This window comes from Sciurus vulgaris (genome assembly GCF_902686455.1).
Source record: "Sciurus vulgaris genome assembly, chromosome: 15".
Classification (NCBI taxonomy): domain Eukaryota; kingdom Metazoa; phylum Chordata; class Mammalia; order Rodentia; family Sciuridae; genus Sciurus; species Sciurus vulgaris.
In genome coordinates this window covers 5,205,450-5,231,468 of record NC_136476.1, presented here as the reverse complement: position 1 = coordinate 5,231,468, position 26,019 = coordinate 5,205,450, and the positions used below count along the sequence as shown (strand labels likewise).

Sequence of the window (26,019 nt, the reverse complement as noted above, 5' to 3'; positions counted from 1 at the left end):
GAACTTTTCTGTTTTTGTTTTGTTTTCCCAACTAAATTTGAAGTCCTTGGAAAGCACAGACCTTATCTTTTTATTTTATATATTTCAAACTCATAACTCCTCTACATTTAAGGATCTATATATAGCATACTTAGCAAATGCTTCACTGTCTTCTATTACAAGAACTTAATTCTAATTAAAGTTTGCAAACAAAAAATGTTTTCTCCGAGTGTTTATATCTCTGATGTATAAACATGTCTCTATTGTGTATTAGGTTTTATGTTATTAACATTGACCTGCAAAACAAAAGCATAAAAAAACAAAAATGTAGAGGACTACTCTTCTTGTTCTTATGTTGCAGGCCAGAATTCTTATTGGGAAAGCATTTCAACATGCATTGACTCTTGATACTTTAGGTATATTCTTGTAGCTCCTGGTTGATACAAACATTTATTAAGCCCTGCACTGTGGTAAGCAGCCAATAATTCAACCAATTAATGTGTGTTTTTTAATTAAATACACCAACACAAAAAAAACTAGGAAATCTGTCAGTTAAGGTACAATCTATAGATAGTACAGAACATATCAGCAAAGTTAATGAAAAACCCTTTATTAGTGCATAGATTACATAGCCACGCTTCAATCTCCTTGATGACCACCTAAATAAATATTCCATCCAAACTGAAAAATAACATGCAAAGTTTCATACCTTTCAGTATTTAGACTCTGGTCAGCATAATCACTTTTCAAAGCATCTAGTTCACTCTGAAGAAAGGCTATGTTTGTCTGTGCTTCTAAAAGTTCTTTCTTAACTTTCTGATTTTCCTAGACAAAGGAATGGGGTGAGGCATTAGATTCAGAGTTTCTTGCTCCTGGGAGAAATGAAGCAAAGTATAATATAACCTTCACATGTCACTCTTATCCTTTCCCAGTTCTTCAAATCTTACTCTTCAAAGAACTAATTATGTATTCAAGGTAATTTGACATTATTAAAAATTATTAAAGTGTCAAAAATCTTTTTTTTAATACTTGACACTTGTTAGAAAACTACAATAGTCAAGAGTTTATCATGATGTACGTTAACATGCTATTGGCAAATTAACTGAGACCAAACATTTGAACACCTGCTTTACTTAGTAAGAGCTATAAAAGTGATAAACATTCTGTGAAACTTATTATACCTATTACCAGGCATACCAGCTATTTTTTATAATAAATCTTATCACCTAACATTTTTAAATTGCTCACTCTAACAAGTGTGGTTAGGAAATTTCTATACTTTTCACTTAAAAAAAATTGTTGGAGGTTCCTAGTTCAAGATGGGGGATTGAGTACATAAGCTTATCTTTTTCCCCTTCTGAAACCCCAATAATACGGAATACTAAAGGAAATGAACCAGTGACATCAAAGGGAATGGAAGAGGGGCCCATCAGCAGTCAAATGACTTAAACACACTTATGGAAAAAGGAATTGGATGAAAATGTGCCGTGAAAGAAAGAGAGTAAGGGAAAAGGTGCTTGGTAAGGCCTAGATACAATTTAAGTGTGTACCCCAAGGGTGTATATGGAAGCTTTGTCCCCAGTTTGGTGGTGTAGAAGGGTAAGGAACCTTTAAGAGGTAGAGCCTAGTGGGAGGCCCTTAGGTCAACTGGGGGTGCCACCCTCAGAAGGGATTCTTGGACCCAGCTGCAGTTCTCCAGCTTCCTGTTTGGTGATATGATCTCTCCCTGTCACACATGCTCCTGCCATCTGCCATGAGTTCCTCACCAGAGTAGAGGGGATGCGGGTGCAATGACCTTGGATCTCCTGAACTGTGAGCAAAATAAATTTATTTATACAGTTATCCTGCCTTTGGTATTTTGTTATAGTAACCAAAAATGGACTAACACAGCAATATAAAAGAAACAGGTTGAAGGTTCTTCTGTAAAACACAAAGGGAGGCAAATGAGTAGGTCAAACCCTTGAAAATGGAAATGAAAAGGGGGGCTGAAAATAGAGATTAAAATTCTATTTTAAGGCAACACACCCAAGTCTTCTCCCTCCTTTACCACAGTAAAGAACAGCAACAGACATATTCCCAGGGCAATAAGACAGACAATTTATTTAAAATTTAGGAATGCTAAAGATGCTCTCTAAATATCCCTACCCTACTTATTCTGGGAACTGGGGTCTCACATTCTGGTAGCCAGCTTCACACACTGAGCTCCTAGGTAACACCATCTTAGGGGAGAGACCTTGAAGTTAATAGATCAGTTTACCTAGCTGCACAGGATTCCCATACCACCTGCCTAAAATGATCAAGCTAATCCTTCACTTCAAAATGTGAATTGAGACTAAGGATTCCCAGATTTTGGGAGACAAACAACTAGAAAGACCTAAATAAATAAATCCCAGAGAAGTCCCAGAAAATCCTATTTATCTAGACAAAATCTCAAGAAATGAAATGGTGAGGGGAAATTATACATACTCGAATACTCCAAAACCAAGAAAATAAATCTCTCACACATCCTTTCTGGAGAAATTTCTCTTGAGAATGTACTATAGCAAAATGAGAATGACAACCCACAAGGAAGAAATCTGTAATATGGAAAATACTGCAATTCAAGGAAGAACCCAATGAAAATAAAATAAATTCTAGGATGGCACTTGGCTAGGTAACAAGTTCAAAAAACCATCAGTTCAATAAAAGACAAAATTTCGTGGACTCCAAAATTAATATTATTAAGGGGAAAATGAAACAAATTCTATACACTGAGAAAGTAAATAAGAAGCCTTAAGGTATCAGCAATATTGTGAAATGGTAGGATTTCTTTTTACAACAAGAAACCAAGAACTGATCAGAAAAATCCAAGAATGCTTACCAAAAAATCAAGATTAGTAATAGCACAACTCATGTAAATGTTATCAATGTCCGTAAAATATTTTAAAAAATTTTTTTAAATAAAAATAAATTTTAAAAAATTAAGTTAATATTTGGTGGTAAAAAGACTCAGAAAAAAGCTGGAGAAAGTTTAGGGCACCTTATCGTACAACCAGGGATATGAAGTAGAGTTGGTGTCAAAAGAATGGGTTTCTACGCTGGGTAAAATTCAACCTCCATGTCTTCATTACTTTAAATAAAATTATATAAAACCATTCATAATAGATAGCATATTGCTAAAGGGAAAAGCCTGCATATATAACACCTTTGCCCAAAGGTATTTTAAAGACTTTCTCTAACATATCAATTTCTCTTTAAGCTCCCACTCTTGGAGCACTGAAATAATCACATGATTATGTGTATGTTGTCTAGCAGGAAATGTATTTCTGAAAGGGAAATGACGATTCTTACCATTGATAAGTCATAAATTTGTTTTTTTAATGCTGCCACATCTTCTTTTTGACTTATGTGTTTTGATTGTTCTTCAAGCTGAAAGGACAAATTAATAGTTGTTACTTCACAAATTTACTGTCAACTGAATTAAGTTTAGGAATATCCCTGAATAGAGATGTGGGAATTCTGGAATTCTTCAATTTTCAACATTATATATGACTTTATAAATCATTTGATGTCATAGAATCCATCCAGAGTTAAAAGTCTTAATTTAAACACCTGAAAAAGAGGTTTTATTGTTAGATTAATTTTCTTAGAAATAGTGAAAAGGCTTATTTTGGAAACCACTCAACAATAAAGCAATCCAGTCCTTGCTTTGTTTAATTATGCTGCATCTGAGTCTGGACACTCCTGTTCTCTGCAAGTAACACTTCCTGTGCTATATTATCATTGTTTACAAATGTCTTACCTTCCCTACTAAAGTCTAAGATTTTTTAGAGCAGAGTTAGTGTCATATTCACCTATGTTTTCATCATGGTGAATTCAAGAAATATTTATTAAATAACTAAAATCAACATGTAAGCAAGATATGAAATTACACACACACACACACACACACACACACACACACACACACACATACACACACAATTGTATAAATGCATACATGAGTTCTGCTTGCTGCTTGACTCACTAGTATTACCTGACTAAACTGGTTCAGGAACATCTGCAACCTGGGAACAAAAATGTTCTTTCTACAAAGAGTTTCCATCCCCTGAAATGGAGGGGATTTGCGGGTGTCCATTTCTGGAATGTTTACTCATTGATCAAAATGTATGGCTGGGGATATAGCTCAGTTGGTAGAGTGCTTGCCTTGCAAGCACAAGGCCCTGGGTTCAATCCCCAGCACCACGAAAAAAAAAAAGTATCTCACATTTCATCAAGTGTAAGCACTTCAGTTCCAGAATATTTCCTTCATCTTGCAAAGATGATATCAATGGAAGGTTTTTACATAACTACAACATGACTGCCACACAGCTGCCTGTGACTAAGAAGAACCACTGAGTTTTACATGCATTTACATGACTTTGCAGAAGAAAAATCATGGGGCAAAAAGAGTTGCTCAGAATCAATGACATAAGTAAATGACAATAATAAATTTGTAAACTCTCTATGATTTTATAATAGCCTTTAACATACTCTCACATAAATCACCTTGTTTTTTCATACATTAACCATTCCAGGTAGGGAAAAAGTCTAGTATATGTGAGAAGGCACAAACTACAGTAAGATGATTCCATCAGTCATTAGCTGTGAAATTCTGAACAAGTAATTTGCCCTATTTGGAACTCATTTGTAAAAATAGGATATTTACAGCTTCATCACAAAACAAGTTATAATAAGATTTCTTAATAGAGCTTAATAAATAAAGTTTAATTAAAGAGCTTGATAAACCATAAAGTCAATAAAATGACAGCTAGGGTAATTAGGCAGAAGAGTGCATTATCAATCCCATTTACAGATGAGAAATGGAGGATCAGAAAGATGAAGCAAATTGTTCTCATGTTAAGAGAGAAGTGGTACAGTCTCACCACACCTGACTTATGGCCTTTCACTGTTCAGGTCTTCATGATAAACTGTGTAAGGGCAGGGCATATGTTCCTGCATATATTCTCTCACTCTAAAGACCTGGGAAGTCACAGAATAAGGGAAGACAGTGACCAGAGGACACTAAGGTTCTGGCATAAACCACAGAATGGTCCATTCAATTCGGTGACACAAGCACAGTATGATGGTCTAATGACTTTTGATAATTAGGTATAAGGTAGATGTGGATGATAATTTTCCATGAAGACTATGAAAGAGAATTCTTTATCATCCTAGAGGTTTAAATTATTGTAGTACACAAAACACAGTTAACCTCCACAGAGTCTCATTGCCACTTTCAAAGGTGATTACTTTTTAGTTGTCTCTTTTATTTCAACTATTTTCATTAGTTATTGAAATGACTGCATGCAAGAAGTGATTCTTGCCACAAGGTGAGAGTCAGCTTGAAGCATTAGTTCCCAACACATTTAGTTCCCATACACCTTAGTTCTCATACCCATTAAGTGGTATCACCTTGGTAGCCTGAGATCAATCATGGTGTATTTATACCATTGCAATCAGTAAATAAGACAAATCCCTCTCTCTCCTTCTGCCCCCTTCCAGAGCCACCTGTTGACATCTGCCAGCACATTCCCGAGGGAAACTTATCCTGTTCTTTGGAATCAAGAGGAGAAGCCAGGTACAGTGGCACATACTTGTAATCCCAGCAGCTCAGGAGGCTGAGGCCGGCAGGAGGATCACAAGTTCAAAACCAGCCTCAGCAACTCAGCAAGGCCCTAAGTAACTCAGTGAGACTCTATCTCTAAATAACGGGGATATGGCTCAGTGGCTGAGCACCCCTGGGTTCAATCCTCAGTATAAAAAAAAAAAAAAAAAAAAAAAAAAAAAAAAAAAAAAAAAAAAGGATCAATAAGAGAAAAAGGCCAAAACCCAATCATACCTTTGTTCACATTTCAACAAGTTTTTCTCAGCCTTGCTGATCAGGGGCCCACTAGACCTGGAACTTTCTACTTATAGGAAAGCAATGTTCATTTCATTCAATAAATGTTTGCTGAATACCTACCATACTCCTTGCAGTAAGCTAGGGGTAGCAATAAAGACAGTGCCTGCATTATCATGGAGTAGGCAGTCCTCTGGACATTGGGAACTTGGTCAGTGAAGACTAAGAAAAGCAACATGGGGCTCAGCAGACAAGGGATCAGAAATATTTATTAGATCTATGCAAAAGACAGGTAGTCCTCAAAACAGAAAAGGAACTCAGGGGCCCTTAAAAATCATCTGTCCAAGGAATTGAAGACTCTGAAATCTGATTCTGTCTACTGCTTCAATATGATTCCAATGTTTTTAGTTATTAATGGCTTAGACACACAGAGATACTGAGACTTATCCTAGAAGTCTAATTACCATATGCTTACCTTCTTCAGTTTTTTTATGGTAACCTGCAGGTCTCCTACTTCTGTTTCATATTGACGTCTGAGGTCACTGAGGGCTTCCTCTGCTTTGCGTTTCTCCTAAAAGGAGAAAAGAATTTGTTTATTTAAGTAGGTTTAGCCTTATACAATTAACACCTTCAAAAGCCCATAAGTGAGAAGCACTCCGTGTCAAACTAAGCTGAATTCAATTGTCCCACACAGGGAGTGTGAGAAGGATGGCAGGAGGAAGCCAGATGGCTTGAGATGTGCAGCAGATCTGGAATTAAGACCTACGGATATGGAAGAATCTCAAGATCCATATACACACATCACCTTGGAGTGATACCTTTAAGACCATTAACACTGTGACATAGGGCCATAGAAGTGACAAGAAGCCAGTTTGATGGGGGTGTAGTCAGGACTCTCTGCAGAGATGCATGCTGCCATATGTTCCTGCCAGAGTTCAAGGATCTTACTGCTCACTTATTGGTAGTCAAGGTTGGATAGACTGCTTACCTTGTGCCTCCGTTTTCTTATTGCATGATTGTGAGAATTAAGTAATTCAAATAAACTGAATAATCCATATGAATTACATAACCCCCATAAATTAAATAATCTAAAAAAATACTCCAGCGAAAATTAAATGATCTGCATAAATTGAATAGTCCATGTAAATTAAATAATCTATGTGAAAGACTGAGCTGAAGAACATTTTCCCTGAGGGTAACTTATTTTTTAAGGAGTTATCTTAACTTTATCCACCTGTGAGGCAATAAGTACTTCCCATGTCACAGGTGGAGCAAGACACTAAGGCTTCACAAGGAGGTGTTAATTTAGGCAGCATCTCTGACATCGAAACCAATGTAGATGCAAATCTCTTAACTGGGTCCATGGCTACAAACCCCAATCCACAGCCTGTATGGCTTAAATACACTCTACTCAGAACTCAATAAAGAAAATCATTTCTACCTACTCTATTTCATTCCCCATCTGCAACAGGCAAATGCTGGGAGACCAGATGGAAGTTATTGCATAATATAGGTAAGAAATGGTGGTGATTCTGATCAGCTCTTCACAAAATGACATGGGAAGAAGACTCATTCTGTGAGACTGACATCAGCCTGATACCCAAATTGAACAAACACTAGAAGAAAACCACAAAGTGATGTCACCTATAAGTACAGATGCAGATATGATAAATACAATTTAGCAAACTGAATTCAACAATATATTAGAAGGATAATACATCATAACCAACCAGGGTTTATTTTGGGGTGCAAGTTTGCCTTAACATTCTAAATTGATCAGTGTTATTTGCCCCATTAATATTTTTAAAAAGAAAGAATAGAAGATGGCGGCCTAGAGGGTGGCTGCATTTCATGTTGCTCCAGGACTCAGGATTCAAAAGAGGAGATATTGAGACGCTTGGGACCAACTCAAAGCAGCCGGGTGACTCTCACCCCCTGGGGGGGCATCCCGGATGGGACGGGGGTCCCGGAACGCAGGAAACTTTGTGAAGTAGAACTGCCGGCGAGACGCCCCTCCCCCCGCTGGAGCAGTGAACTCGGACAGCTGGGAGCGCCGTAAAGGAGGCCGCTCGGCACAGCGTTGGGACTCGGAGCAACCACTGGGGCTCAGGCGGCTGCCCAGGGGAGGAGTGGCGAGGAGAGCTGTGTGGACTCAGGACACCGGGGCCTGCCCTGAGGAGGAGGAGGAGGAGAGTGGCCACTTGGATTTGGAGTGACTGCACTGGAGCTGCAGGCGGTTGCCAGAGGAGAAGCTGCGCGGCGAGCTGTTTGGACTCGGAACGACGCTTCTGAACCCCAGGGCCTGCCCTGAGGACGAGGAGGAGGAAGAGGAGTGCGGCCGCTTGGATTCGGGGTGACTACACCAGAGCTACAGGCGGTTGCCAGAGGAGAAGCTCCGCAGCGAGCTGTTTGGACTCAGAACGACGCTTCTGAACCCCGGGGCCTGCCCTGAGGAGGAGGAGAAGCCTGGCCACTTGGATTCGGGGTGACTACACCAGAGCTACAGGCGGTTGCCAGAGAAGGGGCTGCGTGGCGAGCTGTTTGGACTCAGACCACTTCTGAACCCCGGGGCCTGCCCGGAGGAGTAGGAGGAGGAGGAGGAGGAGCGCGGCAGATCCTTTGGACTCGCAGTGACTGCATTAGCGCTCCAGGCGGCTGCTCAGAGGAGAAGGCGAGTGGTGAGTTGTTTGGACTTAAAGTGACAGCTCCTGAACACAGGGGTGCTGCCTGGAGGAGAAGCGTGGTGGCTCGCTTGGTCTTGAGTGGCCGCACCAGAGCTCCGGGCGGTTGCCCAGAGGACCTGTGCTGCGGGTCACGTGGACTCAGAGCCACTCAGAGCGACCGCTCCTGAACACGCCGGGGGTTATCTGGAGAAGGAGGAGGAACGGGGAGGGTCACTTTGACTCAGAGTGATTGATTGCCCAGGGCTACGGGTGGTTGGTGGAGGTGGAGGCACACAGTGAGTTTCTTGGACTCCTAGTGACCGCATCGGAATACTGGGCGGCTGTCTGGAGGAAGAGGCCTGTGGCGGGTCTCTGGGACTCAGAGCGATTGTTCGGGGCCCCAGGTGACTGCTCAGAGGAGAGGCCGCATAGCCAGGCGATTAGGTGCAGAGCAGGGTCCCAGGATCTAGGAGGCTTCTTGGTGGAAGAGCAGCACAGAGACAGGCTTAGGGCGGAGCGAAGGTTCCAGGCCTGCGGGCAGATTCTCTGAGGAAGGGCAGCCTAAGGAGAGTCATCTGCAAAGGGTGAGGCTCCCAGGCCCAGGAGGTAGGGCCGGGTCCCTGGGAACTTTGCAGAGGAAGGCAGCCCAGCCCAGGCGGTAGCTGTAAATTGAGGGGAACCTCTAGGAGGGAACTGATCAGCGAGACCTCCCCACTGGGTGAGTCTTCCCTGCTGGGTGAGGTTTCCCCACAAGGACGGTAAAACCAGAGACTCAGGCCCAAACAGGCCTTGCCTCAGCCCACAGCCTAGGTCCCCTTTGGATGATCATTGGTCAACAAGTGGAGGCACCTCTGCCCACTAGCAGGGATTATACCCCACCTGAAGGCCACCACTCCTAGAGAGGCAGCTTTCTTGTGGAGCACCGCATTATCAACTTCCTCCAAGACTTCAGCCTACTGAAGGCTAAGGGGGGATATATATAGAAATCTTCAGGGACATTGTAAGTCAATAGAGGAAATCTGCAATATCTCAGCGGTCCTCTGATACCTGAACAATATGAGAAAACAAGGAAAGAAAATGCTGCAAACAAATCTAGATGTTACATCAATAAAACCCAGTGACAGCATGGCAGAAGAAATGACAGAAAAGGAGTTCAGAATGTACATAGTTAAAATGATCAGAGAAGCAAACGATGAGATGAAAGAGCAAATGCACGCACTGAATGATGAGATGAAAGAGCAAATGCAAGCATTGATTGATCGCACCAATCGACAGTTAAAAGAGCAAATACAGGAAGCAAAAGATCATTTCAATAAAGAGTTAGAGATATTGAAAAAAAACCAAACAGAAATCCTTGACATGAAGGAAACAATAAACCAAATTAAGAACTCCATAGAAAGCATATCCAATAGAATAGAACACCTGGAAGACAGAACCTCAGACATTGAAGACAAAATATTTAACCTGGAAAACAAAGTTGAACAAACAGAGAAGATGGTAAGAAATCATGAACAGAATCTACAAGAACTATGGGATATCATGAAAAGGCCAAATATAAGAATTACTGGGATTGAGGAAGGCCTAGAGAAACAAGCCAAAGGAATGAACAATTTATTCAATGAAATAATATCAGAAAATTTCCCAAATCTGAAGAATGAAATGGAAAATCAAGTTCCAGAGGCTTATAGGACTCCAAATACACAAAATTACAACAGACCCACACCAAGGCACATTATAATGAAAATACCAAACATACAAAATAAAGACAGAATTTTAAAGGCTGTGAGAGAAAAGAACCAAATTACATTCAGGGGGAAACCAATACGGATATCAGCAGATTTTTCAATCCAGACCCTAAAAGCTAGAAGGGCCTGGAACAACATTTTTCAAGCCCTGAAAGAAAATGGATGCCAACCAAGAATCTTATACCCAGCAAAACTTACCTTCAAATTTGACGATGAAATAAAATCCTTCCGTGATAAACAAAAGCTAAAAGAATTTACAAAAAGAAAGCCAGCATTACAGAACATTCTCAGCAAAATATTCTCTGAGGAAGAGATGAAAAACAAAGAAGCAAATCAGCAAAGGGAGGAATTATCCTAAAGGAATTGTCAAATAAAGGAGGAAACAAGTTGTGTCAAACAAATAAATAAATAAAATTTAAAAAATGAACTAAATGACCGGGAAACCACATCATATCTCTATAATAACCCTGAATGTTAATGGCCTGAATTCATCAATCAAAAGACATAGACTGGAAGATTGGATTAAAAAGAAAGATCCAACAATATGTTGCCTGCAAGAGACTCATCTCATAGAAAAAGATACCCATAGACTAAAGGTGAAAGGATGGGGAAAAACATACCATGCACATGGACTCAGCAAAAAAGCTGGAGTATCCATCCTCATTTCTGATAATGTGGACTTCAAGCCAAAGTTAGTCAGAAGGGATAAAGAAGGTCATTTCATACTGCTTAAGGGAAGCATAAATCAGCAAGATATAACAATCATAAACATCTATGCCCCAAACAGTGGCTCATCCATGTATGTCAAACAAATCCTTCTCAATTTCAGAAACCAAATAGACCACAACACAATAATACTAGGTGATTTTAACACGCCTCTCTCACTACTGGACAGATCTTCCAGACAAAAATTGAACAAAGAAACCATAGATCTCAATAACACAATCAATAATTTAGACTTAACAGACATTTATAGAATATACCATCCAACCAAGAGCGAATACACTTTCTTCTCAGCAGCACATGGATCCTTCTCTAATATAGACCATATATTATGCCACAAAGCTAATGTTAGCAAATACAAGAAGATAGAGACACTAGCATGTATTCTATCAGATCATAATGGATTGAAGTTAGAAATAAATGAAAGAGTAAAACACAGAAACTATTCCAACATCTGGAGATTAAACAATATGCTATTATATGATGAATGGATAACAGAAGATATTAGGAAGGAAATTAAAAAATTCTTAGAGGTAAATGAGAACAAAGAAACATCATATCAAAATCTCTGGGACACTATGAAAGCAGTACTTAGAGGGAAATTTATTTCATGGAGCGCATTTAATAAAAGAAGTAAAACTCAACAAATAAACAACCTAACACTACAGCTCAAAGCCTTAGAAAAAGAAGAACAGAACAGCACCAAAAGTAGTAGAAGACAGGAAATAGTTAAACTCAGAGCTGAAATCAATGAAATTGAAACAAAAGAAACAATACAAAACATTGACAAAATAAATAGTTGGTTCTTCGAAAAAATAAACAAAATTGATAAACCTTTAGCCACACTAACAAAGAGAAGACGAGAGAAAACCCAAATCACTAAAATTCGGAATGAACAAGGAAATATCACAACAGACAGGATGGAAATACAAAACATAATTAGAAGCTATTTTGAAAATCTATACTCCAACAAAATAGAAAATTTCGAAGACATCAACAGGTTTCTAGAGACATATGAATTGCCTAAACTGAATGAGGAGGACATAAACAATTTAAATAGACCAATTTCAAGTACTGAAATAGAAGAAGTCATCAAAAGCCTACCAACAAAGAAAAGTCCGGGACCAGATGGGTTCTCAGCCGAGTTCTACAAAACCTTTAAAGAAGAGCTCATTCCAATACTTCTCAAAGTATTCCATAAAATAGAAGAGGAGGGAACCCTCCCAAACTCATTCTATGAAGCCAATATCACACTGATACCTAAACCAGACAGAGACTCATCAAGGAAAGAAAATTTCAGACCAATATCCTTAATGAACATCGACGCAAAAATTCTCAGCAAAATTTTAGCAAATTGCATACAAAAACATATTAAAAAGATAGTGCACCATGATCAAGTTGGTTTCATCCCAGGGATGCAAGGTTGGTTCAACATCAGGAAATCAATAAACGTAATTCACCACATTAATAGACTTAAAGTCAAGAATCACATGATTATTTCAATAGATGCAGAAAAAGCATTTGATAAAATACAGCACCCCTTCATGCTCAAAACACTAGAAAAAATAGGGATAGTGGGAACATTCCTTAACATTGTAAAGACCATTTATGCTAAGCCCATGGCTAATATCATTCTAAATGGTGAAAAACTGAAAGCATTCCCCCTAAAAACTGGAACAAGGCAGGGATGCCCTCTTTCACCACTTCTATTCAACATCGTTCTTGAGACTCTGGCCAGAGCAGTTAGACAAACCAAAGAGATTAAAGGGATACGAATTGGGAAAGAAGAACTCAAACTATCCCTGTTCGCTGATGACATGATTATATATTTGGAGGAACCTGGAAATTCCACCAGAAAACTCTTAGAACTCATAAGTGAATTCAGTAAAGTAGCAGGTTACAAGATCAATGCCCATAAATCCAACGCATTTTTATACATAAGTGATGAATCTTCAGAAAGAGAAATTAGGAAAACTACCCCATTCACTATAGCCTCGAAAAAAATAAAATACTTGGGAATCAATCTCACAAAAGAGGTGAAAGACCTCTACAATGAGAACTATACAACACTAAAGAAAGAAATTAAAGAACACCTTAGAAGATGGAAAGATCTTCCATGTTCTTGGATAGGAAGAATTAATATTGTCAAAATGGCCATACTACCTAAAGTGCTATACAAATTCAATGCAATTCCAATTAAAATCCCAATGATGTACCTTACACAAATAGAGCAAGCAATTATGAAATTCATCTGGAAGAATAAGAAACCCAGAATAGCTAAAGCAATCCTTAGCAGGAAGAGTGAAACAGGGGGTATTGCAATACCAGATCTTCAACTCTACTACAAAGCAATAGTAACAAAAACGGCATGGTATTGGTACCAAAATAGAAAGGTAGATCAATGGTACAGAATAGAGGACACGGACACAAACCCAAATAAATACAATTTTCTCATACTAGACAAAGGGGCCAAAAATATGCAATGGAGAAAAGATAGCCTCCTCAACAAATGGTGCTGGGAGAATTGGAAATCCATATGCAACAGAATGAAACTAAACCCATATCTCTCACCATGCACGAAACTCAACTCAAAATGGATTAAGGACCTCGGAATCAGACCAGAGACCCTGCAGATTATAGAAGAAAAAGTAGGTCCAAATCTTCACCTTGTTGGTCTAGGATCAGACTTCCTTAACAGGACTCCCATAGCACAAGAAATAAAAGCTAGAATCAACCACTGGGATAGATTCAAACTAAAAAGCTTTCTCTCAGCAAAGGAAACTATCAGCAATGCGAAGAAAGAGCCTACAGAGTGGGAGAATATCTTTGCCAATCATACTTCAGATAGAGCACTAATCTCCAGAATCTATAAAGAACTCAAAAAACTTTACTCCAAGAATTCAAATAATCCAGTCGACAAATGGGCTAAGGAAATGAATAGACACTTCACAGAAGAAGATCTACAAGCAATCAACAAACATATGGAAAAATGTTCAACATCTCTAGTAATAAGAGAAATGCAAATCAAAACCACCCTATGATTCCATCTCACCCCAATTAGAATGGCGATTATCAAGAATACGAGCAACAACAGGTGTTGGCGAGGATGTGGGGAGAAAGGTACACTCATACATTGCTGGTGGGGCTGCAAATTAGTGCAGCCACTCTGGAAAGCAGTGTGGAGATTCCTTAGAAAACTTGGAATGGACCCGCCATTTGACCCAGCTATCCCACTCCTTGGCCTATACCCAAAGGACTTAAAATCAGCATACTACAGAGACACAGCCACATCAATGTTCATAGCTGCTCAATTCACAATAGCCAAACTGTGGAACCAACCTAGATGCCCTTCAATTGATGAGTGGATAAAGAAACTGTGGTATATATATATACAATGGAATATTACTCAGCCATAAAGAATGATAAAATTATGGCATTTGCAGGCAAATGGATGAAATTGGAGAATATCATGCTAAGTGAGATAAGCCAATCTCAAAAAGCCAAAGGACGAATGATATCGCTAATAAGTGGAGGATGACACATAATAGGGGGGAGGGAAGGGTTAGTGTTAGGGTTAGAGTTAGGGTTAGGGAGGGGGGCAAGTATGGAGGAAGGAAGTACTGTATAGAGGGTAAAGAGGGGTGGGAGGGGTGGGGGGAAGGGAAAAAATAACAGAATGAATCAAACAACATTACCCTATGTAAATTTATGATTACACAAATGGTATGCCTTTACGCCATGTACAAACAGAGAAACAACATGTATCCCATTTGTTTACAATAAAAAAAAAAAAGAAAGAATATTCATACCCTGAACCATGTACAAAATTGATCCTAAGTATAAAACCAAAAACAATAAAATTTATCAAAGAAAGCATAAGGGAAAACCTTTGCAACCTTGGGCTAATCAAATATTTAAAAAAAAATAAAATACCAAAAGCATGACTGATGAAAGAAATATTTTATAATTGGACTTCATCAATATTAAAAATATTTACTCTACAAAAGGCACTGTTAGAAGACTGAAAAGCAGGACACTAACTGGGTGAAAACATTTCTAGATCAGGTGTTTGATGAGGGATTATATTCATAATATATAAAGAACTCTCAACACTCAGTAACAAGAAAACATTTTTTAAAACCAGCAAAAGATTTTAACAGAAAGTTCACCAAAGAATACACACATGGCAAATACGCACATGAAAAGATCCTCAACGCCATTAGTCATTAGAGAAATGGGAACAAAACTGTAACAAAATTCCTCTACACACCCATTACAATGCTAAAGGACACAGTTCTCATACACGGCTGTACAACCACTATGGGAATCAGTTCGTCAGTGTCTTACAAAAATAAGCGTACACATACACAGATGATCAAACTATTCCGTTCTAGGACCTTAAGCAAGAGAAATCAAAGCATAAGATTACATAAGTTCTTGTATATGAATATCCAGAGCACCTTAATTTGCAATAGCCAAAACCTGGAAATAAGTATCTTTCAGTAGATGAGTGGATAGAGAAACTGGATACTACCACAAAATGGAATACCAACCAGATATGAAATGGAACACCACCCAGATATAAAAAGAATATAGATACATGGCCATGAAATATAATATCTAAGGATTATAAAATAATTACCCTGAGCAGAAGTCAGACAAGAAAGAGTACATACTGCAAGATTCCATTTATATACAATTCTTAAAAGTTCAAACTAATCTATGGTGACAGAAAATAGAAGGGTAGTTTCCTGGCAAGAAGGGACAAAGAAGGAGGGGAAGGAAGGTTTTTAAGTACGGAGCACGAAAGAGAACATCACAGATGTTTCATGTGAAGATGGCTTCCTGTCCAAACTTTACATATTCTACACTTTACATATTCTGTGCATTTTTTTGCATGCCAATTAAATCTCAATGAAGCTGTTATAATATTTTTTAAAAACCTGAAACAATGCAACAGACCCTCTACATACAATAGTTATCAAGGTCAGGAAAAGATGAATGTGGTCGGAGAACTAGGGCAGGGCATCAAGAAGGTGAGACTTTATCTGAGCTTTGCATTTTGGGAAAGTGGGAAGGAATGGGGTAACGATGGCCAAAGCTAAGAAAACAGCTGGAGTAAAAGCAGAGCTCTAAGCAGCAATGCCACTGGACCAAGACCCTGGGCAGCTGCAGGGAGCCATGGTGACTGGAAAAGTTAGGGGAAATCTTCAGTGAGCTGGGACATGACATTCCAGAGGGACCATGACTAGAATGGTGTGAAGTGGCTGCTGGGACAGGCTGACCGGTAGGTTTCTTCCCAGTGCCAAAGCTGCTCAGCTCACAATAAGTTCCTGGATTGGTGTACTGAGGCTTCAAAGACCACATGCCTGTAGCAACTTGCTAGCCACATGCGCTCTCACTGCAGGATAGAGAAACGATGCTGTGTGTGCCACCACCAGTAAAAATCCCCTTGCTGGGAGCCTCCTGGGAACCTGGACCTTCTGTGCCCACACCCTGAGGCTGAGAGGAGTGTCCCAAGGCACCACCCACAAAGTGCTCCATAAAGATCTGCTGATTCAATGTCCCATCTCATAAACTCACATCTTTCCGGGTCTTATGCTCTGCAGCCTGAATTCTCTGGTCCATTTCCTCTTCCAATTCACTCAACTGCATGGCTGCCTTGTCCTGGGCTCTGAAATTCAAACGAAGACACAATGTTTCATTGCACACTTGGGCCAGACAATGAAAAGAACCTTCCAGAGCTCATCCATTCCAAGCACTGTTATTTTACAGAGGAAGAGAGACACCCCATTCTAAATTATATTCCCTATTCATTCCATGTAATAAAATAAGATTGACAATGTGACCATTCAAGTAAAAAATGACTAGATATTAAATAAATGAGATATATCTGGTTACATGATAGTAAGTTATAGACTGTGGTAAAAACACCAAACTACCAAGAGAGTCTCAATACATTCTTAAAATTCTTTCTTTTCCTGTGACTGAGTTATAACCTGGACCAAAAAAAAAAAAAAACTCTATGGTAAAAAAAATGGTTATAATTTTCAATTTTTATTATATGAAACATAAGATTACCATGTAGAAAATTTTTGTTTCTTTTATTAATGCAATTAATAAATCATATCTCCATGGAGAAAGAAGATACTGATTTGCCAAAGTTATAAATCGAAAAAAGTTCAATGAGAGGCATTCCAGGATTATTTTATTTACTAGAAATTGTCTAGTATAGAGATGCCTGTCACTTTAAGATGGTTGAGATTTCAGATTTAAAAAAACTTACATTTTCTTTTGTTCTCTCTGAACTACATGTCCAACTATCTACTTTTCACATGCATGGGTACCTTCCATACCCAACTAGATTACCAGTGACTGGAAAGCAGCCATCATGAGGTTTAAAGAGTCGATTCCCTTGGACCAATGGTATGTTACTAATAATGGACAGAGGACAGGACTTACATGAGATCTCCCATCTTTGAGTTTAATGAGCTTTTGCTATACCATCCTGTTTATTGATTTATTTTTTTCTCTCACAGCACAATTTGTGTATTAATTTAACTTCTACATAAAACTACAAACGAGTGGGGAGGGGATCCAAAGTAAAATTCTCAGTAACATTATCATTTTCTGCTCCTGTTTTCTTCCTCAGTTTGCCCAGGGTTGTGTTAACCAACTTTGGAAAGCTAACTAGTTCTATTTATAAATACCTGCTACTTGAAGTCTAGAACTAAGGCATCTCCATCACTACTTTTTTTTTTAATTTCCCAGAGCTGTTGTATTAGTATGTTTTCTGTTAACATAATGAAATACCCAGGACTGGATAATTTATAAAGAAAATAGGCTTATTTAGTTCACACTTTGGGAGGCTAAAAGTCCAAATAGTTCAATGTTTGCTCTCCAGAGGGTGCCCCTGGCTTCTCCATCTCATGGCAGAGGGCAACAACCCAGGCTGGAGGGGTAGATCATGTGGTCACACGGGAGAACAGCAAAGGGAAGGCTCAAGCCTCCTTTTTTGTTGTTGTTGTTTTTGTTTTCATGTACAGTTCTTTAATAAATAGTGATATTTAGCATCTTTCATGTGCACCTTTCATGTGCATCTTTCATGTGTCATTTGTATGCAATGTTTGCAGGAATTGCATTCAAGTCCTTTGCCCATTTTTTTTAATTGTAAACAAATGGGATACATGTTGTTTCTCTGTACATGGAGAAAAGGCATACCATTTGTGTAATCATAAATTTACATAGGGTAATGTTGTTTGATTCATTCTGTTATTTTTTCCCTTCCCCCCACCCCTCCCACCCCTCTTTTCCCTCTATACAGTCCCTCCTTCCTCCATTCTTGCCCCCCTCCTACCCCCCATTATGTGTCATCATCCGCTTATCAGTGAGATCATTCCTCCTTTGGGTTTTTGAGATTGGCTTATCTCACTTAGCATGATATTCTCCAATTTCACCCATTTGCCTGCAAATGCCATAATTTTATCATTCTTTATGGCTGAGTAATATTCCATTGTGTGTGTGTGTGTATATATATATATATATATATATATATATATATATATCTCACAGTTTCTTTATCCATTCATCAATTGAAGGACATCTAGGTTGGTTCCACAATCTGGCTATTGTGAATTAAGCAGCTATGAACATTGATGTGGCTGTATCTCTGTAGTATGCTGATTTTAAGTCCTTTGGGTATAGGCTGAGGAGTGGGGTAGCTGGGTCAAATGGTAGTTCCATTCCAAGCTTTCTGAGGAATCTCCATATTGCTTTCCAGAGTGGCTGCACTAATTTGCAACCCCACCAGCAATGTATGAGTGTACCATTTTCCCCACACCCTCTCCAACAACTATTGTTGCTTGTGTTCTTGATAATCGCCATTCTAATTGGGGTGAGATGGAATCTTAGGGTGGTTTTGATTTGCATTTCTCTTATTACTAGAGATGCTGAACATTTTTTCATATATCTGTTGATTGCTTGTACATCCTCTTCTGTGAAGTGTCTGTTCATTTCTTTAGCCCATCTGTTGATTGGATTATTTGTATTCTTAGCGTAGAGTTTTTTGAGTTCTTTATAGATTCTGGAAATTAGCGCTCTATCTGAAGTATGAGTGGCAAAGATTTTTTCCCACTCTGTAGGCTCTTCTTCATATTGCTGATAGTTTCCTTTGCTGAGAGAAAGCTTTTTAGTTTGAATCTATCCCAGTTATTGATTCTTGCTTTTATTTCTTGTGCTATGGGAGTCCTGTTAAGGAAGTCTGATCCTAAGCCAACAAGTTGAAGGTTTGGACCTACTTTTTCTTCTATAAGATGCAGGGTCTCTGGTCTGATTCCGAGGTCCTTGATCCATTTTGAGTTGAGTTTCGTGCAGGGTGAGAAATAGGGTTTAATTTCCTTCTGTTGCATATGAATTTCCAGTTCTCCCAGCACCATTTGTTGAAGAGGCTGTCTTTTCTCCATTGCATATTTTTGGCCCATTTGTCGAGTATGAGAATATTGTATTTATTTGGGTTTGTGTCCGTGTCCTCTATTCTGTACCATTGATCTACCTGTCTATTTTGGTGCAAATACCATGCCGTTTTTGTTACTATTGCTTTGTAGTACAGTTGAAGTTCTGATATTGTGATACCCCTGTTTCATTCTTCCTGCTAAGGATTGCTTTAGCTATTCTGGGTTTCTTATTCTTCCAGATGAATTTCATGATTTCTTGCTCTATTTCTGTAAGGTACATCATTGGGATTTTAATTGGAATTGCATTGAATCTGTATACCACTTTTGTTAGTATGGCCATTTTGACAATATTAATTCTGCCAATCCAAGAACATGGGAGATCTTTCCATCTTCTAAGGTGTTCTTTAATTTCTTTCTTTAGTGTTCAAGGTGTTCTTTAATTTCTTTCTTTAGTGTTCTATAGTTCTCATTGTAGAGGTCTTTCACCTCTTTTGTGAGATTGATTCCCAAGTATTTTACTCTTTTCAAGGCTATTGTGAATGGGGTAGTTTTCCTAACTTCTCTTTCTGAAGATTCATCACTTATGTATAAAAATGCATTGGGCTTATAAGCATTGATCTTGTAACCTGCTACTTTACTGAATTCACTCATGAGTTCTAAAAGTTTTCTGGTGGAATTTCCGGGTTCCTCTAAATATATAATCATGTCATCAGCAAACAGGGATGGTTTGAGTTCTTCTTTTCCTATTCATATCCTTTTGATTTCTTTGGTTTGTCTAATTGTTCTGGCTAGAGTTTCAAGGACAATGTTGAATAGAAGTGGTGAAAGAGTGCATCCCTGCCTTGTTCCAGTTTTTAGGGGGAATGCTTTCAGTTTTTCACCATTTAGAATGATATTGGCCATGGGCTTAGCGTAGATGGCTAATGTTAAGGAATGTTCCCACTATCCCTATTTTTTATAGTGTTTTGAGCATGAAGGGATGCTGTATCTTATTGAATGCTATTTCTGCATCTATCGAAATAATCATGTCCATCACTACTTTTTAAAAACCAAATCTGGATTGTAAACAACAAGGTCACATGCCTTTTCTCCCTTTGTTATGATCATTTTTTTCCAACTGTTCTTTCTAGATACAGCAAGCCATTCTTTTTCTCTTCTCTTTTCAGTTTACATGGTACATCTTTAGAGGGTGCATGGATGCATGTGTGTGACACACATCTTTGTGTGGGCCTGCAATGCACACCTATGCATATGACTGTGAGTGTTTAACAGACAGTGGACACTCTCAAGAATCAATGTATCTGCCTGTCATGCCTCAAAGGAGGCCAACTTGGGCTCTGGTTCAAACTCTGGGATGCAGTACAGAATTTGGAGTTTTGAGGATCACCTTCTTGAAAGCCCCCTAGAATTCAAACCTGAGGGCAAAGATCAGCACCAGGGAGATTGTGAAAACGTTCCTAAGAAACCCCCTGTGAAGAGTTCAACTTTTGCTTGACTCTAGGACTATACAAACAGTTCTATTTAGCATCATAATTTTAAAACAATTTCTCTCCTATCTTGTAATTCCCTCCAGTTACTCCAAAAGCTCAACCAGATAGTTTCAGCATTATGCTGAGGGCCTGTAGCTTCACCTGCCCCAGTTCAGGCAGGGCAGCATGCCATCAAAGGGGCTGTTCTTACAAGTTCTAGGCAGAGGGGAGCAGGATGCTGTGAGACAGGACACCTAGGAACTGGGGAGCAAAGAGACTGATGTTTGGATTGCCACATAAGTTCTCCTTTTGCAGTGAATTGCTACTAAAATTAACAAGATATCCTATGTAAGAAAGACATGGCTTACAACAACTCTATATGAGTTCAAACACTGCTTCAGCTTTCAGTTCAGGAAGTGAGCTAAGTGAGGAGGGCTAGAGAGAGGAAAAGCAGCATTGCTGAGCACCCACATGTGGTAGGCCCACTGTGAGGGGCTCTGATCACGATATCACCTACTGAGTCTCAACAACCTGAGGCTGTGAATATTTTTCATCCTCATTTTGCAAATGCAGGAACTGAGACTTGGGCAGATTAGGTAACTTTCCCATGAGGTCTTACATCTGTAATAAGGTCAGGCTTCAAATGGAGTCTGGCCTACCTATTAGGATGAAATTTTCTATAAGCTTCAAGGGGTTGGATAAGATAAGATAAATCTCCAAATTGCTCCATATGGAATCACTGGTCCAGAACAGTTGATATAATAGGATCACAATTGACCTACTGATAGATTTGATGGTTGACCCAATAAATTACTGCCTGACTCAACTTGCCCTGTGTGGGCTTAGTTTATGAACTATATCAGTTCAGTTCATTTGCTACCCAGCCCAGAGAGCAAGTTAGAGGACCCTTAGCGCCACTTAGAAAGAACGGACTTCATACCTCTTCACAGCGACAGCCAGGTTTTCCATTTCTGTGCTTTGAAGTTTGATCTCGCGGATGAAGTTCTTGATCACGTGTTCATAAGGCTGAATTAGTCTTGGCTCCACAAGGTTGATGTTTTGATACAGGGTGCTAACTTGCTCTTTTCTGTCAAAACAATTAAAATGAACCAATTAAAAGGGCAAGAGGCAAATCTGCAGAATACTTTTAGGAAAGAAAAATATAACTAAAGAAAGAAAAGAAAAGAAAAAGCAGCAATAGGATTAAAGGAAGACAGCAGTGAGATGTCCTGTGTTTTTCTCCATATTACAAGATGGAGGGATGGGAGGGCATTAGAAATGCAGAGGAGAGAAATCCTAAGGAAGGGTATTTGTTTACTGTCACCGCTGAGTTTTTGTTTTTGTTTTTAAATAGAAAGGTAAACGAATTTACAGAAAAGTCAGATAACATCAAACCAATTACCTAATTCCATATTTCATTAATCCCTAATAAGACATGTTTTAATTTTTGCAGTCACAAGAGTGAATATATCTATTATTTTATGGTCAGTAAAATGTTATTTCATGAATAATCTTATTTGCATGTTTATTTGCACTATTTTTACTCACAATGCTTTGGACAGCAAATGTATAGTTTTTTTCCCTCACACCAATCAATTCTCTAATTTTGCAGCTGCTAACTGGGTGTCCGACAATACCATTCAATTCTAACACTACCTGGAGTTGGCACAATCTCACAGTTAAGGGTCAGACCCACAAGACTGCCCACATCGGATGTCATTCTCAAGCCCCAGGTGGCCACCTGTACTTCTAACCAGTCAGTTCCCATGACCTCTTAGTTGTATTCAAGAATTTGCTAAAAACACTCCCAGAACTCAAGAAAACTCTTCACTTACATTTACTGGTTTATTATAAAGTACACACTCAGAAAGAGAAGGGATGTAGAGGGAAGGAACCAGGGGAAGGTGCAGAGCATCCATGCCCTCTCAGTCAGCAGCTCCATGTGTTCAGCAGCCCAGAAGCTTTAACTATCCTCTGGTTAGGGCTTCTAACGGAGGCTGCTCTGCGTAAGCACAACAGGTTGTCACTGGCAACCTGGTGATTAACTCAATCTTCAGCCCCTTTCTCCTTGCTCATCAGTGATGGAGCTAAAACTTCCAACGCTCTGATCATGCCTGGTATCTTCTGAGTAACCAGCTCCTTCCTGAAGCTATATAGGGGCCTGGAGTCGGCAGTCATCTCATTACAGGACAAAGATACTCATCACTTTAGTTACCGATGGGTTTTTAGAACCGTGCGCCAGGAACCTGAGACAAAAACCAAGTACCTATCTCCTATTGTATCACAGTGACAATGCTCATATGTCTCATAAAATACCTTTTTATTACAAGAAAAAATTTCAACAGTATTTCAAAAGAAAAACTGACAAGATTCAGTTGCTGACCTCAAAGAAGATAAAGGAACTGGTTGGTGAAACCAGTGGTTCTCTTGCCTCAGCTTGGGAGTCGATGCCCTAAATGGAACTGAGCATGATCTATGATGCATGTGCCCATATTCCTAGTTAATAAAGCCTGCATAATCAGCTACTATCAGCGGACACCATGGTTTAATAATCACACTAGTCCTCACCTGTTATGGTTTGGCTATGATATCCTCCAAAAGCTCCCATGTTAATGCATGTCAGCTACAATCTTATCAGTGAATTAATCCATTTGATCAATAATTTGAATATATTATTTGAGTTAATATTTGAATATATAATACTTTGAACTACTGGGTGGTAATTCTAGGCAGGTGGGGCCTCTCTCCCTCTCTCACCTTCCTGGCTACCATGAGGTAAAGCAGTTTTCCTCCACTACGCTTTTCCATCCTGATGTTCTGACTTACCTGTGGCCCAGAGCAATAGATTCAGCCAACCTTGGACTGAACCTCTGAAATCATGAGCTCAGAATAAAATTTTCCTCCCCTAAGTTGTTCTGGTCAGGTATTTTGGCCACAGCAACAAAAGCATAACCAACACACCACAACAGCCAAAGCTTTTCTCAATTGATGGGTTGCATATTTACCTTCTTGGTCAACGTATGTCAGAGGACATGCAATCTGACCTTCCTTCTTCCAACACTAATGGACAGCTCTGCTAGTTGCAATCATGACATGACAATAGCACCACTTTTTTTTTTTTTTTTTTTTTTAATAGCAAAGAACATTTACACCAGTTGAAAGAAGAAATGCCAGGGATTTAAGATGCAGGCAATTCCTTGAGCCTGAAATAACTGACTTATAATATTACTATGAAAGAACTCTATAAATTTTTATCAAGACTAGAAAAGTTAGGGATGGTGAATAATCACAGGAAAGCTAAATGCTTTCCCATATTGTATTACTTAAAAATCACCTCCAGTGCTTGGGTAATTCTTATGCTTTGTAATCTACCACTTTTATGTTACCCCCCCCTGACAAGACAAAAAGTTTTCTGTTCCCTGCTCCTGACATGAAGAAATTGCTTCTCTTGATCTGGTGGAGCCATGAAATAGGCCACTACAGGAACCAGGATGCCTGAGAACTTTCCACAGCCCAATGACCCAAAGTGACATCCACAGAAGACCATTCAGAAATTTGGAACACAGATTCATACCTATACACTCAATCCATGTTCCCTGGACATTTGCCCTGTTTCTCTGTTGAAAGTAGTCTGTTCAGATTCTATGTGGGCACAAGAAAGACAATGATAATCTCAGGCTTCGGCAATTAAAAAGATATGCATAGAGCCATCTCCCCCCTGGAAGAGATGACAGTTATATAAAATAAAAATTATGATTACAGTACTATTTAGCAAGTGCTCACCATATTTCAGGTGTTGTACTAAGCAACTTGTATGCATGTTCTCTAAATGCACACTCTGTGAAGAACTTTTATTAACCCATTTTAAAGCTTAGGCAGGTAAGTGGCCAGTTATGATCTGAGGTGGGTCCCCTACCCCCAAAATTCGTATGTTGAAGTCCTAACCCTCAATATCGCAGAATGCAATTGTATTTGGAGACAGGGTCTTTAAAGAAGTAAGTAAATTAAAATGAGGTAATTTAGGTGTGTTCTGATCTATTCTTATTAGTGACCTTATAAAAAGAGAAATTTCGGACATAGACATACATAAGAAGAAAACCACATGAAGATGCAGAGGAAGGTAACACCTATAAGCCAAGGAAAGAGGCCATAAAGGTAACCTATCCTGTTGACACCTTGATTTCGGACTTCCAATATCCAGAATCATGAGAAAATATATTTCTGTTGTTTAATCCCCCCAGTCTAATGGTGTTGGTTACCACTGTGCCTAGGTAGGCCACAGTGTCCAAGGTCATACAGTGATTAAGAAGCAGAGGTGGGATTCAAACTCAGTCTCATGCTGGAGACCACACAATCAACTATGACCTATTGTTTCCTAAATGTGCTAAACATCTCAACTTTAGCAGAAGAAAAGTGGAATTCAAAATTAATCCAAAGAACTATGAAACACAATGTACGTATTAACTCTGAACCTTAAGCATGGCCCCAAGTACCCATGTGACTATAAAGTCGCAGGGTCTACCAACTTTGTGCAGAGGCTAATTATGATTCAAAAGAACTGCTCAAGTTAAATAGTATTAATAAACTTGGAGGAGTAAGTCACTTCATTTAGGGATTTAAAACAGAAAGCTACCATTTCCTCTCCCATCAGAGCTAAGGACAAATACTGGTTCCAAGAGCGACCCATATATATTAGAGAACAGGTAAAAAAAATCTCAACTTCTGAGACCAGTTGTCCCATGTAACCTCAAGGCACAAGAGGATCACTGACTTCTTTGTCTTTGTCATTTACTGAAGAAGGGTAGGATAAAAATCCTAAAAACTTTCTCTATAATAGGAAGCCAACTGCCAGGGACAGCCACTAAGAAACTGTCCCCTGGAGTTCTTGTTTTCTGGCTAACTGAACAACAATGAAATGTTCAGAAGTAGGTATCTCAGTAGATTCCCTTATTTTATGCAAATTTCAAAAATTAAAATGGAACATAATGACTCATAAATTCTCTTGGGTCATCTGCTGGTCTTAGCATTACAGATTTTCAAGAAGAGTTTACAATGAAGTATATAAATACATTATTTAGAAAAAATGTCTTTCAGTAGTAGAAGATATGTTGTATGGCTAACTGTTGG

The 26,019-nt window shown here is 39.0% G+C and overlaps 1 protein-coding gene across 3 annotated transcripts in view; it reads right to left on the bottom strand.

Annotated features, from left to right (window-relative positions):
- RASEF (RAS and EF-hand domain containing) overlaps positions 1 to 26,019 on the bottom strand; it is a 74,612-nt gene that overhangs the window by 28,005 nt on the left and 20,588 nt on the right. For all 3 annotated transcript variants that reach the window (XM_079112304.1, XM_079112303.1, XM_079112302.1), the window contains exons 2-6: positions 21,833 to 21,979; positions 16,554 to 16,644; positions 6,315 to 6,410; positions 3,310 to 3,387; positions 689 to 804 (exon numbers count right to left, since the gene is read on the bottom strand). In XM_079112304.1, coding sequence (XP_078968430.1) covers positions 689 to 804; positions 3,310 to 3,387; positions 6,315 to 6,410; positions 16,554 to 16,644; positions 21,833 to 21,979 — 528 coding nt within the window. The remainder of the gene's footprint in view (positions 1 to 688; positions 805 to 3,309; positions 3,388 to 6,314; positions 6,411 to 16,553; positions 16,645 to 21,832; positions 21,980 to 26,019) is intronic.